We start from the raw sequence: 13,282 nt of genomic DNA on the forward strand, positions 1-13,282 counted from the left end.
ATTCTTCCAGCAGAGCAGGGAGAGCAAACAGGACAAGCTTTACCAGCTGAACCCTTGTTAACTTTTGGACCTTTTTTTTGGTGCCTTTTTGCCATCACCCTCTCAGAGCCCCCTGTTTCAGGGTCCGGGGGTCCCCGGTCCCCCCACACCCCTCTCTGCTCACCCTCTCCATGTTTCCTCCACCTCCCCGCCCACGCCGGCTGCTGGGGTCCCTCAGCTCTGCTGTGACCCCTCTCTGCTTCTCCCACTCCCAGGTCCCTAAAAAAGGGTGTCATCGCGTCCCCCTCCCCCGCCGGGACCGGGTTGACCCCGAAACACCAACCCCCACCGCGGGGGAGTCCCCGCATCCCCCCGCCCAATCCTGGGGCTCTGCCGGGAACCCACACCGGGATCCCCCTCCCCCCGTAAAAAAAACACAAACAAACAAAAAACCTCCAGGAGTCCCCCTAAGGTCCTCCCGAGGGACATTTGCGGCTCAGCTTCGGAGCTCCAAACATCGCCCCCACCCCCGAAACCACCCCGGAGGCCCCTCCCCCAAAATATCTGAGAGGAGCTCTCCCCTCCCCCCGCGGCAACGTGAGGGATTGGGGGGAAGATGCTCCTCCTCTCTCCTCCTCTCCTCCTCCTCTCCTCCTCCTCTTCCTCCTCCCGCCCCTCCTCCCGCTCCTCCTCCCCCCTTTCCGTTCCACGAGCGAAGAGCTCGCCCGGTAAGTTTGGGTTTGGGGGGGAATGGATGGGAAAAAGGGAGAGGGGAAGGAGAAAGGGGGAGGTGGGACCCCCAAAGAGAGCGAGAGAGGGGGTGGGACCCCCAAAGAGACCGACCGAGGGCGGGAGGGGAGGAAGCCGGGGTTGATGGGGGGGGAGGGGTGGGCGACGGGAAAAGGATGGGAGAAGAAAATAAGGGGAGGTGGGAGAGCGGGAAAGGGGTTTCTGTTGGGGTCCCTTCGCGTCCCCATCGCTTGATCCCCGGCCAGGGGGACGTCCGGGACTGAGGTTTGTTGTCGATTCCCGGCGGGCCGAACAAAGGCCCCGGCCACGTGTCAGGAACTCTTTGATTGTCCCCAACACTCCCAGAGTTCCCCAATTCCCCCCTACCCCGCCGCGGCTCCCCAAAGTGGGGATATCGGAGAGGGGGGAACCCTGGGAGTGCTTTTTTAGGGTGAATCTTGGTGTTTTGGGGTGAATCTTGGGGCTGCCGGGTGGGGGGGGCACAGTGCTGGGAAAGGGGAGTTGGAGGGGATCCCAGGGCCAAGGAAAGGGGAGGGCAGGGATCGGGAGAGGTGGGATGGGGGGTCCAGGGAGAGCCTCTGCAGGGGGGTCACTGGTGTCGGGGAAAGGGAGGGTCGTGGAGGGGTTGTGAGAACGTCCAGAAAACGGGGTCCAGGGGGTCCCCCGGTGTTCAAAAACAACAACAACAAAAAAGGGGGATTCAGGAGTCTGGAAAAGACAGGAATGGGGATCCAGGGGTTACCAGCATCAAGGAAAAGAGGGGCCTGGGGGCTGCGAGAGGCAGGAGGGCCGGGAAAGGGGTTGTTGCAGGGGGTCCTGGAGCTGAGGAAGGGGGTGAAAGGGAGTCCCAGTGCTGGAAAGAGGTGCAGGGGGGTCCTGATGTCCAGGAATGGGGGTCCAGGGAGTCCCAAGGTAAAGGCAAAGGGACTGTGGAGTCTGGGAGAGGTGAGATGACCAGGAAAGGGGGTGCAGGGGGGTCCTGGTCCTGGATAAGGGTGTTCACGGGGGATCTGGTGTACAGGAATGGGGAGTTCAGGGGGTCCCTGGGGCACCCCAGGACTGCCCGGCAGGATAAGCCAGGAGTGGGGAACTGGGGAGACCTGGAGATTTGGGGATCAGGGTGGTCCCAGGGTCAAGGGAAGGGAGAAACTGGGAGAGCTGTGAGAACTGGGAAGGGGCTTCAGGGAGTCCTGGAGTCAAGGAAAAGGGGGGCTGGGGCTGAGGTGACGGGGGATGGCCAGCCAGGAAACAGGGGGATGCAGGGACTGGGAGAGGTGGGATGGTGAGGAAAGTGGGGGCAGGGAGGGGGGTCCTGGAGTCAAAGAAAGAGGGGTCTGGGGTCTGGCAAACCGGGACTGGCCAGGCAAGGGGGACCCAGGCCAGGAGGATGGGGAAGAGGAGGAGGAACAGCCGGTGGGGGCTGCTGAGACCCCTGGAGTGGGGAGTGCAGAGAGGGATGGTACCAGACCCACGGGACCCCCAGCAGAATGGAAGTCATGAAGGGGGGAACCTGCAGAGACAGGAAGTTTTTAGGGTTCCCCCAGGAACCCTGGAGAGGGGGTACCTTGGGTCCTCTGGGACACTGAAGTGGGAAGCCTGGAGAAGGGCGAGTCCTGGGACCCCCAGCAGCCCAGATGGGCGGACCCCAGAGAAAGGGGAGCCCGGAGAAGGGGGACCCCTGGGATTCCCAGGACCCACAGCAGCCTGGAGAGGGGGAGACCCCGGGGAGGTAGGACCCCTGAGACCCCTCAGCACCCCAAAGCAAAGAGTCAGGGGAGAAGGGACCCCTGGGGCCTCCAAAATCCCCAACATCCCTGAGCAGGGGGACCCTGGAGGGGGAGGAAGTCCAGGACCCCCAGGAACCCAGAGAGGGTAGGGACCCTTGGGAGGGTGGTCCCCCAATACACAAGAAACCCCCCCAGCAGCCCAAACAGGAGGGACCTCCCAGAACTCCAAAGTGGAGAGACTTGGGAGGGGAACTCCTGGAAGGGTTTTTTTTTCTGGTCTGAATCTTGGAGTTCTGGTTTGTTTTTTTTTTTGGGGGGGCGGGGGGGCTTTTGGTGTTTTTGAGGTTTTTGTGGTCCCAGGATGCTGGGTGAGTTCTGGAGATGGACATGGCCAGGAGGAACCCCCAAACCAATGCACTCAGTCCTTGTTTCCCCCCAGCAGGATTTGTCCTTCCCAAAGCTTGGGCAGATGGAGGAGGAGGCTGCGAGGAAGAGGAAGCTGCTGTGGGCCCCCCAGGCAGGTGAGGAGGAAGTCAGTGCCCCTTTGACCCTTTCTTGTGGTGCTGGGGCAGGATTTGGGGGGATGTCCTTGGCCTTCCCTCTGGACCGGAGGCAAATCCCCTGCCTGTCCTTCTTCCTTCCTGCCCCAGGCCCCGAGCTGAGGACGGAGAGCATGGAGGACAAATCCCCCCGGCAGAGCCTGGTGGGAGAGGCCGTTTTGAAGGGCTCCCTGGTGCAGGAAGGCAGCGGGGAGGAAAAGGCCCGGAGATGCCCCCGGAGGAGGGGCTGCAAAGCCAGCCCAGGGAGCTCTGAGGAGGAAAGACCCGTCCTGTGCCAGGAAGGCGGCTGGAGCTGGAGCCGGAGCTCCGAGCTGGTGGTCCCTGAGCAGCCTCCCAGCAGGGAGAAGCCCTTCAGGTGCTTGGAATGTGGGAAGAGCTTCAGGGACAGCTCCGACCTTCTCAGGCACCAGCACATCCACACTGGGGAACAGCCCTAAACATGTGGGGAATGTGGGAAGAGCTTCAGCCAGAGCTTCAGCCTCCGCACCCACCAGCACATCCACACTGGGGTGTGGCCCTACATGTGTGGGGAATGTGGGGAGAGCTTCAGGAGCAGCTCCCACCTCCGTACCCACCAGCTCATCCATACTGGCGAAATGCCCTACTTGTGTAGGGAATGTGGGAAGAGGTTCAGGAACAGCTCCCACCTCCGTACCCACCAGCTCATCCATACTGGGGAACGGCCCTACAAGTGCTTGGAATGTGGGAAGAGGTTTCAGGACCAGCTCAGATCTCCTCGTGCATGAGCGGACACGCACAGGGGAGAGGCCCTTCCGCTGCACCGACTGCGGGAAGGGCTTCAACCAGAACTCCACCCTCGTCAGGCACCGGCGCATCCACACCGGAGAGAGGCCCTACAAGTGTGGGGAGTGTGGGAAGAGCTTCACCCAGAGCTCTACCTTGACCAGACACCAACGGACCCACCAGTAAGGGAAGGCCCTACGATTGCCTCGACTGCGGGAAGAGCTTCGGCCGCTGCTCCCACTCCAAATGACTCCCTGATGGTGAGGCAACCCCTGGAGTCCAGTGACTGTCAGTCCAACCCTTTCCACCAGAAAGGGCCAGTCCCCTTTGCCAGGGGCAGGTTGTGCCAACAGAACCCTTCTTGGGGGGTGTGGAGATTCCTGCCTTGACTGGGACCCCCAAGGTCACTGCTGGAGATTGAGAGCAGAGATCTCCCCACGAGCGTTGGTCTGGGGGAGTTCCATCCATGTCTAATTCATAATTCTTGCTTTGGTGCCAGCTTGAGTAGAATTGCTTCAACAATTGCTTTAGTGTAGAGCACTGTCCTATCTTATGCTGTACTAATGGTAGTTTTAGTGTTTCTATTGTGCAGTAAATAATTCTGATGAAGATCTTTTGTCTGATCATTTGTAACCCTAAATAATTCATTTCTATCAATAGATTTGATTTGCTATTATTAAAACCTGGGGGACAAAAGTGGTTCAGTCCACCTCTGTAATTCCTCTAAACTGAACCTGTTGGCATAACCCAAGGCTGAGATTGGATCCAGCAGCCCCAGCACCCCACAGTCAGTTGGGAGCTCAGGGGGTCACCCCGCTTTCGTAGTGCTTTTGGGCCCAAAGACCTCCTGGGGATCATCAGACCTGCCAGACCACCCTCCCTTTTCCACCCTTCTCCCTTTTCCTTCCACTTTTCCATTGTCCCTTCAATCCCCAGCCCCTCCAAGATCAGTTTTGTGGTCCCAATCCCGACATTTTTCCACACCCCTTCTACATCATCCCCCCACTCCCCAGCCCCCTCATGCTCAGTTTGGGGGTCCCACCCTACCCTTTCCCGACTCTTTTCACCTGTCCGACCCTTTCCCCATGAACCTCAGTCCCTCTCCACTTTAGGGAGGTCCCACTCCCCTCCCACTCAGTTTGGGGTCCCACCACCCCTTTTATCCCCTCTGACCCCCCTTTTCCCACCGACCTCCCCCTTCCCACCCCCTGCTCACCCGAGAGCTCCTCGCCCACAGCCGAGGGGGCTCCCAGCACCACCAGTGCCCAGAGAAGACCCCCCAGAAAAGGGGTTGGGTGGGGTCCTGGGTGGGCTCTGAGTGTGTCTGGGGGTGCTTGAGAGGCTTTGGGGAGATTTGGGGGGTCCCAGCACCTTTTGGGGTGAGCTGGGTGCCTATTGAGGGGCAGGTGCCCTCCCAAAGCCCCCCCAGAGTGGGGTGACACGGGGGGAACACAGGGGGGTCCCCATTCCCGATCCATCCCGAGGCCGGTTCTGCCCCCCCAAACTCGGCTCCACCCCTTGGGATCCTCCCAGCACCCCCCTAGTGCCCCCCAATAACCGGGACTGGGGCAACTGAGATCATACTGGGAGCACCTGGGCCCCTACTGGGGTCATACTGGGATCATACTGGGAGTGACAGCAATAATACTGGGAGTGTCTGGGAGGAACTGCAGCCATGCTGGAGATGAGTGGGATCAAACTGGCTTCCTATTGGAAGTGTCTGGAAGTTACTGGGATCATACTGGCGGTGACTGGACTCATACTGGGATCATACTGGGAGCAACTGGGACCATGCAGGGGGCAAATGGCATCATCCAGGCAGGGACTGACAGTGCCTGGGGCCATCCTGGACTGGGAGTCCCTGAGAGGGAAAGGAACCATCCTGGGGGGGCTGGGAGCAACTGGGACCACCTTGGGGGCAACTGGGATCCTATTAGGAGTGACTGGAAGTGACTGGGACCATAAGAGGAGTGACCAGCACCATGCTGGGATCATAGTGGGAGTGACTGTAAGGGACCAGGATCAAACTGGGAGTGACTGGAACTATGCAGGGGGGAACTGGGAGCCAGTGGGGCCATGCTGGAAGCCAAGTGGGAACATACTTGGAGCAACTGAGATCATGCTGGAAGCAACTGGGAGTAACTGGGAGTGACGGGGTGCATGCTGGAGGCAACTGGCATGAACTGGGAGTGACTGGGATCACACTGATGGGAACTGGGACCATCCTGGGGCAAGTGGAAGTCACTGGGTGTCATGGGTTTCTGTGGGTGGGTTTTGGTAGCAAGGGGGCTGCAGGAGTGGCTTCTGTTGGAAGCTGCCAGAAGCTTCCCCTGCCCCGTGGAGCCAATGCCAGCTGCTCCAGGACGGACTTGCTGCTGCTGGCCAAGGCTGAGCCCATCAGGAGCAACAGGAACAGCTCTGGGATAACAGATTTAGGGCCAGAAGGAATTGCAGCCAGGGAAGAGCGGAGTGGGAATGTGGGAACAGCAATGCAGACCACAAAGGGGGTGCAGAAGGAGGGGCAGGAGGTGCTCCACGCACCAGAGCTGAGGCCCCGCCAGCCCCTGGGGGAGCATCGGGGTGCAGAGACCCCCCTGCAGCCCCTGGAGGCTCCCACGCTGGAGCAGGGGGATGTAGGAAGGAGGCTGTGACCCCGGGGCAGGCCCAGGATGGAGCAGGTCCTGGCAGGGACCTGCAGCCCGTGCAGAGGGAAGCCCAGGCTGGAGCAGGTTTTTCCCAGCAGGACTCATGGCCCCTGTTGGGAACCCACGCCGGGTCAGCTCATCCCTGAAGGACTGACCCCATGGAGGAGGGACCCATGGGACAGCAGGGTGGGAAGAGCTGCTGCCCAAGGGATGGACTCACTGGAGAGGTCCATCCAGGACATCCAGGGAAGGATCCAACTCCTCTCCCTGAGCAGTGACAGAAACAACAACTGATTGTAACCCCCATTCCCATCCCCCTGCACTGCTGGGGGGAGGAGGGAGAGCTGAGAAGGAAGGAGGGGTGGGGGGAAGGTGTTTTTAAGACTGTTTTATTTCTCGCTCTTTGGCTTTTATCCTGTGAGTAATACATTTAAAAACTATCCCTACTTTGAGTCTCTTTTGCCCATTAGGAAGCAACTTCCTCTTGACCCTTATCTCTACTCAGGAATCCTCAGCTGTTTTTTTCCTCTCCTCTGTGGAGTTTCAGAGGGAGGGGGAGGGGGCAGCTTTTAGTGGGTGTTTGAAATCCAGCCAGGGTCAACCCACTAAACCAACCCATGTTCTTGAGACCCTTTTGTGATGTCACAGCCTACCTTCTCTGTTCCAGAATAGCCCTTGGCAACCAAAGAACCAACACCCCACAAGGTCAGAATGCAGCCCCACCCATGTGCCCCTTTAGGATGTCCCGGCCCATCCTCTCCATTCTGGAATAGCCCCTGGAAACCAAAGAACCAACACCCCACACCCCCACAGTGCAGCCCCACCCATCTGCCATGGGACTCTTTGGGAAGTCACAGCCTTTCCCCCAGGAAAGAAAGCCTGTAACCTTCGGGTTTCAGGTGCAGCTGGTGGGCCACCCTGGGCACTCCATGGGCACCAAGATCTTTCTGTCCTGGCACCTTTTGTCTGGCAGGAATCTTTGTCCAGATTCCAATTTGACAGTCAGACTGACAATTCCAGCGCGAGGCTCCTGCAAGCGAACGACAGCCCTGCCCTCCAGGAAAGAAACCCCTTCCCCTCGGCCTCTTTTCCTCTTCCTTCAAATACAACCTGCAGGGCAACTTTCTGCCATCTCTTCTCTTGGGAATTGTTAAGATAGACCCGCTCCCAGGTTTTCTCTCACCCCCCACACAATTGCTATAAGTCGAGAGAACGTTTATGCAGAAAAATGAGATTTGATTACGAAGAATAATATTAAGATTTATTTCTAGCAAGTTAAAAACTAAAGAACTATATCTACAACAATTCTGATTAGGTAAAAGTATTACGTATTTATAAAAATACCCTTACTCCTTTGTACCAGTTCAGGAGGAGAAGGAGTCTCTTTCAAGAGCTCCAGGTCTCAAAAGTTCATCTTCTATTATCTCTAGGATAACAACTCTGATTTTTTGCAGCTGGAACTGTTTTTCTTTCTCTCTCTTCCCTCTATGTTGGCCTCAGGGCTGGGCCTACCCCCCTCCTGGGCTAAGACCAGAGCCTGGGGGGTTACCCAGGCCCTGTAGGGTCTTCCATGGACTGCAAAGAGACACTTGCCTACCATGGATCTTCACCACAGAGTCACAGGGGATAATGGCTTTTGAGTCCATGCCTGTTTCCTGTGGGGTCCCTTCCCACAGGAGAACAGTCTTTGATAGACCTCTCCAACATGGGTTCATCCCTCGGACAACAGTTCTTCCATTCTCTGCTTTCCCTCAGGGTTACAACATCAGCTTCACTAGCATGGATCCCTCACTGAGATCCCACATCCTATCCAAGCTGTCTCACTCCAGCCTAGGTCTCTCTCTCCATGGGCCACAGGTCTCCAGCAGGACTCTGTTTTATTCTAGGCTTTCTCATGGAGTCACATGTTCTTCAAGCATTCTTCTTTAAGCATGGGCTCCTTCATGAGTTGCAGAGGGTCGTCTCTGCTCCCCAACAGTTTTCCACTTGTGGCAGGGATTTTTAGTTTTCAGTCTCTTCCCTGCTGAAGGGAGAGAGAGAGATAGAGAGAGAGAGAGAAAGAGAGAGAGAGAGAGGAAAAGTAGCCCCCACTTCAAGCTTCTCTTCCCTCTCCTCTGACTGCTAGCTTTGACCTTGGAGGCTGTGCTATCTCTCTGGAATTCCTTTTGCAGCATGTCTTGTCCAGGTTCTTCTCTGAAACTTTTTTTCTCTCTACTCTGTTACAAGAGAGAAGGGGGGCTTCAGTGCCACAACTGCCCCCAGCCTAGGGCCAGGGGAGGAGGGGGCTCTGGCCCCCTTGGGGCTTGCCTCCTCTCCTACATGGCTACTAATTTCATCTGCATCACCACCTTCTCTTTCGTTTCTTTAATATGTAATTGACAGAGGCATTACTAAAACTTCTGATTGGCTTTTTCTCCAGAAATCCACCTAGAGAAAACCATTTTCAGCCCCAGTGGGGGAAAGGTTTGGCAAAACCACAGCAAAGTTGGATGGACAGTCCCAACTCTCTCCAAGATCAGTCGAGGGCTCTGAGCCAGAGAGGGGATGAGAGCCAGGTACAGGCTTGGGAATTACCAGGATGGCTTTTGAAATTAATGTAGGGAAGGGGATGTCTCAGAACAATTTCCTTAGGAGAGGGAAGCAGAGAGGCCCAGCACTGGGGTGTGCAGGGCAGAGCAGAGAATCTCCCCCATGTAAGATTCTTGTGGGTCTGTCTTTGCAGTTCTGACAGGTACTGCTTGTCACGGCCCATCCTCTCCATTCCAGAACAGGCCCTGGCAACCAAGGAACCAACACTCCACAACAGCACAGTCAGACCCACCCATGTGCTTTGAACCCTTTTGTTATGTCATGGTCTATCCTGTCCATTCTGGAATAGCCTATGGATACCAAAAAACCAAGCCCTCACCATGTGACAGTTCAACCCCATCCGTGTGCAAAAGGCTGCTTTGTGATGTCACAACCCATCCTCTCCATTCTGGAACAACCCCTGGCAACCAAAAAGCCAATGCCCCAAAACCTCAAAATGCAGCCCCACCCGTGTGTCCTGGGCCCCTTTGTGATGTCACGGCTCATCCTCTCCATTCTGGAATAGCCCCTGGAAACCAAAGAACCAACATCACAGAATGTCACAGTGCAACCCCCCCATCTACCTGGGACTCTTTGTGATGTCACAGACTTTCCCCCAGGAAACAAAGCCTGTAACCTTCGGGTTTCAGGTGTAGTTGGTGGGACACCCTGGGCATTCCATGGGCAGCAAGAGCTTTCTGTCCTGCCACCTTTTGTCTGGCAGGAATCTTTGTCCACATTCCAATTTGGCAGTCGGACTGACAATTCCAGCGCAGGGCTCCTGCAAGAGAACGACAGCCCTGCCCTCCAGGAAAGAAACCCCTTCCCCTCAGTCTCTTTTCCTGTTCCTTTAAATACAAAGTTTGAAATACAAAGCTGCAGGGCAGCTTTCTGCCATCTCTTCTCTTGGGAATTGTGAAGAGAGACCTGCCCCCATGTTCAGCACCTCAGGCAAAACCACCCTGCTAACACCTTTCCTGGCCTTCCCCAACCTTTCCCAAAGCCAAGATGTGGAAAAAACTGTTGTAATAGTATTAATATAATAAATAAGGAGTCTGCACGGACCAAGAGACACCAAGATGGTGTGTAACAGAATGCTTTATTGAGAGAGAACAAAAGTTTCAGTAGGAGTTTTGAATTGTAACACGTCCCAACAGGTAATCCTCTCAATCAATCCTGCCAAGGTTCTTCACTGCTCATGTGCACCGGGGTCCCACAGACTTCGTTTCCCAGAATGCTCTGCTGGCACTCCTGAAACCCCAAATGCTGCATCTCCCCCTTTTTATTACAACAAGATACAGAACAGTGCAATTCTGAAACTTTTTAGTAATCTACTTTTTAACATAACATTTAACATAGTAACTTTATTAACTGCATTACCTTTACAGGTCTGCAAAGTGCAACTAGTATTTAATTAAGGCTTTCTTTTAGGGGTCTTGGGGGTAACTTGGTAAAAATCTTAAACTTTTATTTCCCAAGGGGTTTAGTGCAACTGGGTAAAACCAAAAACTTTATTAAACAATAACTTTATTTACCTAAGGATTGAGTGCAACTGGGTAGAGCAGAAACTTTATTAATCTGAGAGTCTATATATAACTGGGTGTCCCAGTTTAAATGAGACACAGCTGTTTGGCTGAGGATGAGTTATGAGAAAAGACCCAAACTCCTCCCTCTAAGCAATTTTAAATTGAAAATTAAGAGGCTCTGATTGAGAGAAAAAAAAAGTTATGGAAAAGGAAAAATAACAACCTTTTATTAAAAGTATGTGTGTATTGGCAGAAAGAACAAAAGAAAACAAGTAAAATAGCCAAACAATCTTCTATACCCACAAATAATCCCCTTCAAAACAAAGAAAAAAACCCATGTAAACAGTTCAGTTTGCACCCTTTGGTGCTATTCTAACCAGTCAACAGGTGGTGCCGCTCAGCCACTGGAGATGGCAGAGCTTGTAGTGCCCTTTGCCAGTCACCAGGTGGCACTATTGGATCACTGGAAAGGCAGAGCATGCAGTTCTTTCTACTGGCCAGCAGGGGGTGCTGTGGAATCACTGGTCATTGCCATGTCGGGGTAACACCCTCCGGGGTCTGTTGGAGAAACCGAAAATGGGTTTCCCTCCCCTGTCCCACACATTGGGAAAATGGAGAGAGAGAGGGGGGGGAGAGAAAAAAACCAAAAAAAGAAAAGTCCTCCAAAATGGGGAAAAAACTCACTGTGTTCAGCTGGTTGAATCGTGCGGTTTAGTTTTCCTTCTCCCTTTGATGTGCACAAGGACCACTGCTAAGAAAAGATATCAACTGGAATGGGGAAGGAGAAAAAAACCCAACTTCCCAATATAGTTCCTCTAGGATGAAAATCCAAGAAGGATCCACAGTAGGGAACCAGGCTGAGAACAAAAAAAAACCACACCAAACTCTACTCCAATCTTCTTCCAGCCTAAGCAGAAAGCCTGAACTCCACCCCATTTCCCAAAAAAGAGGGGAAAAAAAAAAAAAAAAAAAAAAAAAGCTCCTAGCTCCTGTTCCCAGGAGACGAGATTCTGAGCCATTAACTAGAAAACAGCTTACTTTGTGCCCCTTAGGTGCCCACTTAACAGCTTTGCATGCAGTGGACAGGGGGAAAGGGAAAAAAATCCTGCTGAGTTTCTAAGAACCAGCTAAACCATGACTGGAACCCTCCAGTTTGAAACACTGCAAAGAGCATCCCTGATGTCCAAGGACAATTCTGACCCCCCTCAGCAAACACTCCTCCAGCTGTGACCCTTGTCTGGTGAGAAACACAAAGGGATGTGTGGGAGGGTTCCACTTAGAACAGGGAGAATTTTGGAGAGGGACCTTTACACACCCAGATCTTGTTTGTCTGCACATCTCTGCCTGGGTGTGGGTGTGAATTGACTGTGATGTGAGTGTTGTTGGGAATCTATAATTCAGTCAGAGTTCAATTGCACAAATTATATCGAATCACTTGCTAACTGTTAAGTTGGTCAATGATTAAATGTTACTAATCTCTTTTGCCCTCTTATCTTTCTGTTCAAATCCTTTGCACCCTGACCCTCTTATATCCCAAGGCTCTGTGTAAATCACTCCCTTTCATAGAAAATTACATTTTTCTGACTTCCACTTTAAAATCGTCCTCCTCAGCTAAACTACAGATTAACTCCAATTAGTTGTTGAAGACTTGAAGACAAGAAGACAATTAAAGAAAAAAAAATAATTTGTTTTCCTGTATTTTAATGAGCCCCACAGTGTGTTTAGAGACAAGTCCATCATCCTGAGGCACTGAGAGAAGATTGAAGAAGCTGCTCAAGAAGTCAGAAGCCAAAGCCCAAGTCCCTTGAAACCTTGCTGGGCCCCACTGAGGGCAGGCACTGACAAAGCCTCCCCAGGGACTCCTTAGAGCAGATCCTTGCAGGCCAGGAGTGCAGGCAGACAAAGGCTCTGGGCAGTGTCACAATGGTCCCCTGATTCCATGAGACAACATTCCTAATTTACAGTCTAGACTAGAGGGAAATCACAGGAAGGGCCATGGTTTGTCAGGACTTGCTTTATCTGACTGAGCCCCGGGGGACTTTTGGAGCTGAGTCCTAAAACCTCAGGTACTGAGGGGAGATTGTACAAACCTGTCCATCAGTGAAAGTCAGAAGGAAAACCAAAAGAATCTGAAAGCATCTGAATGACCCATGAGGGTCATTCCCAAAACAGGCTCCTCATGGACTCAGTGGAGGAGAGAATTGGAGGCCATGACTGAACAAAGCTCTCAAAGACTCACTTTCAAAAGGAAAAATTCCTTCAAAACCCTTGAGTACCTTGAAGCATTAATGAGCCCCACTGAGTGTCACTGCTGACAAAGTCTCTCCAGGGACTAATTAAAGCAGGGAATTGGAGGCCATGATTGCACAAACCTCTTCAAAACTCAGAGTCAAAGGAAAAGGCAAAGTACCTTAACAAACTGGCAGTACTTTGAAGCTTTATCAAGCCCCACTGAGGGCCATTCCTGACAAAGGCTCTCAAGGGACTCATTAGGGCAGATAATTGAAGACCAGGACTGAACAAACCTCTCAAAGACTCAGTGTCAAAAAGAAGTGTTTTAATAAACCCTGAGTGCCTTGAAGCATTAATGACCCACTGAGGGTTGTCACTGTCTGGGGCTCTCAAGGGACTCGTTACAGCAGATAATTGGAGGCCAGGGTTGCACAAACCTCTCAGAGGTGCAAAACCAAAAGCAAACCCCAAATTACTCTGAAAATCCTGCAGGCCCTTGAAGCCTTAAGGAGCCCCCCAAGGGCCCCTCCTGACAAAGCCTCCCCAGGGAC

At 53.5% G+C, this 13,282-nt stretch overlaps 1 protein-coding gene across 1 annotated transcript; it reads left to right on the plus strand.

Annotated features, from left to right (window-relative positions):
- Window positions 1-2,901: 2,901 nt before the first annotated feature.
- On the plus strand, window positions 2,902-4,369 carry LOC126648220 (zinc finger protein 213-like). The gene is made up of 2 exons (XM_050330967.1): window positions 2,902-2,977; window positions 3,107-4,369. The coding sequence occupies exons 1-2, from the start codon at window positions 2,926-2,928 to the stop codon at window positions 3,451-3,453; spliced, it is 399 nt and encodes a 132-aa protein (XP_050186924.1). The 5' UTR covers window positions 2,902-2,925; the 3' UTR covers window positions 3,454-4,369.
- The last annotated feature ends 8,913 nt before the right edge of the window (window positions 4,370-13,282 follow it).

The sequence above is a fragment of the Myiozetetes cayanensis genome, unplaced genomic scaffold (assembly GCF_022539395.1).
Source record: "Myiozetetes cayanensis isolate MyiCay16 unplaced genomic scaffold, myiCay2020 scf465, whole genome shotgun sequence".
NCBI classification, from domain to species: domain Eukaryota; kingdom Metazoa; phylum Chordata; class Aves; order Passeriformes; family Tyrannidae; genus Myiozetetes; species Myiozetetes cayanensis.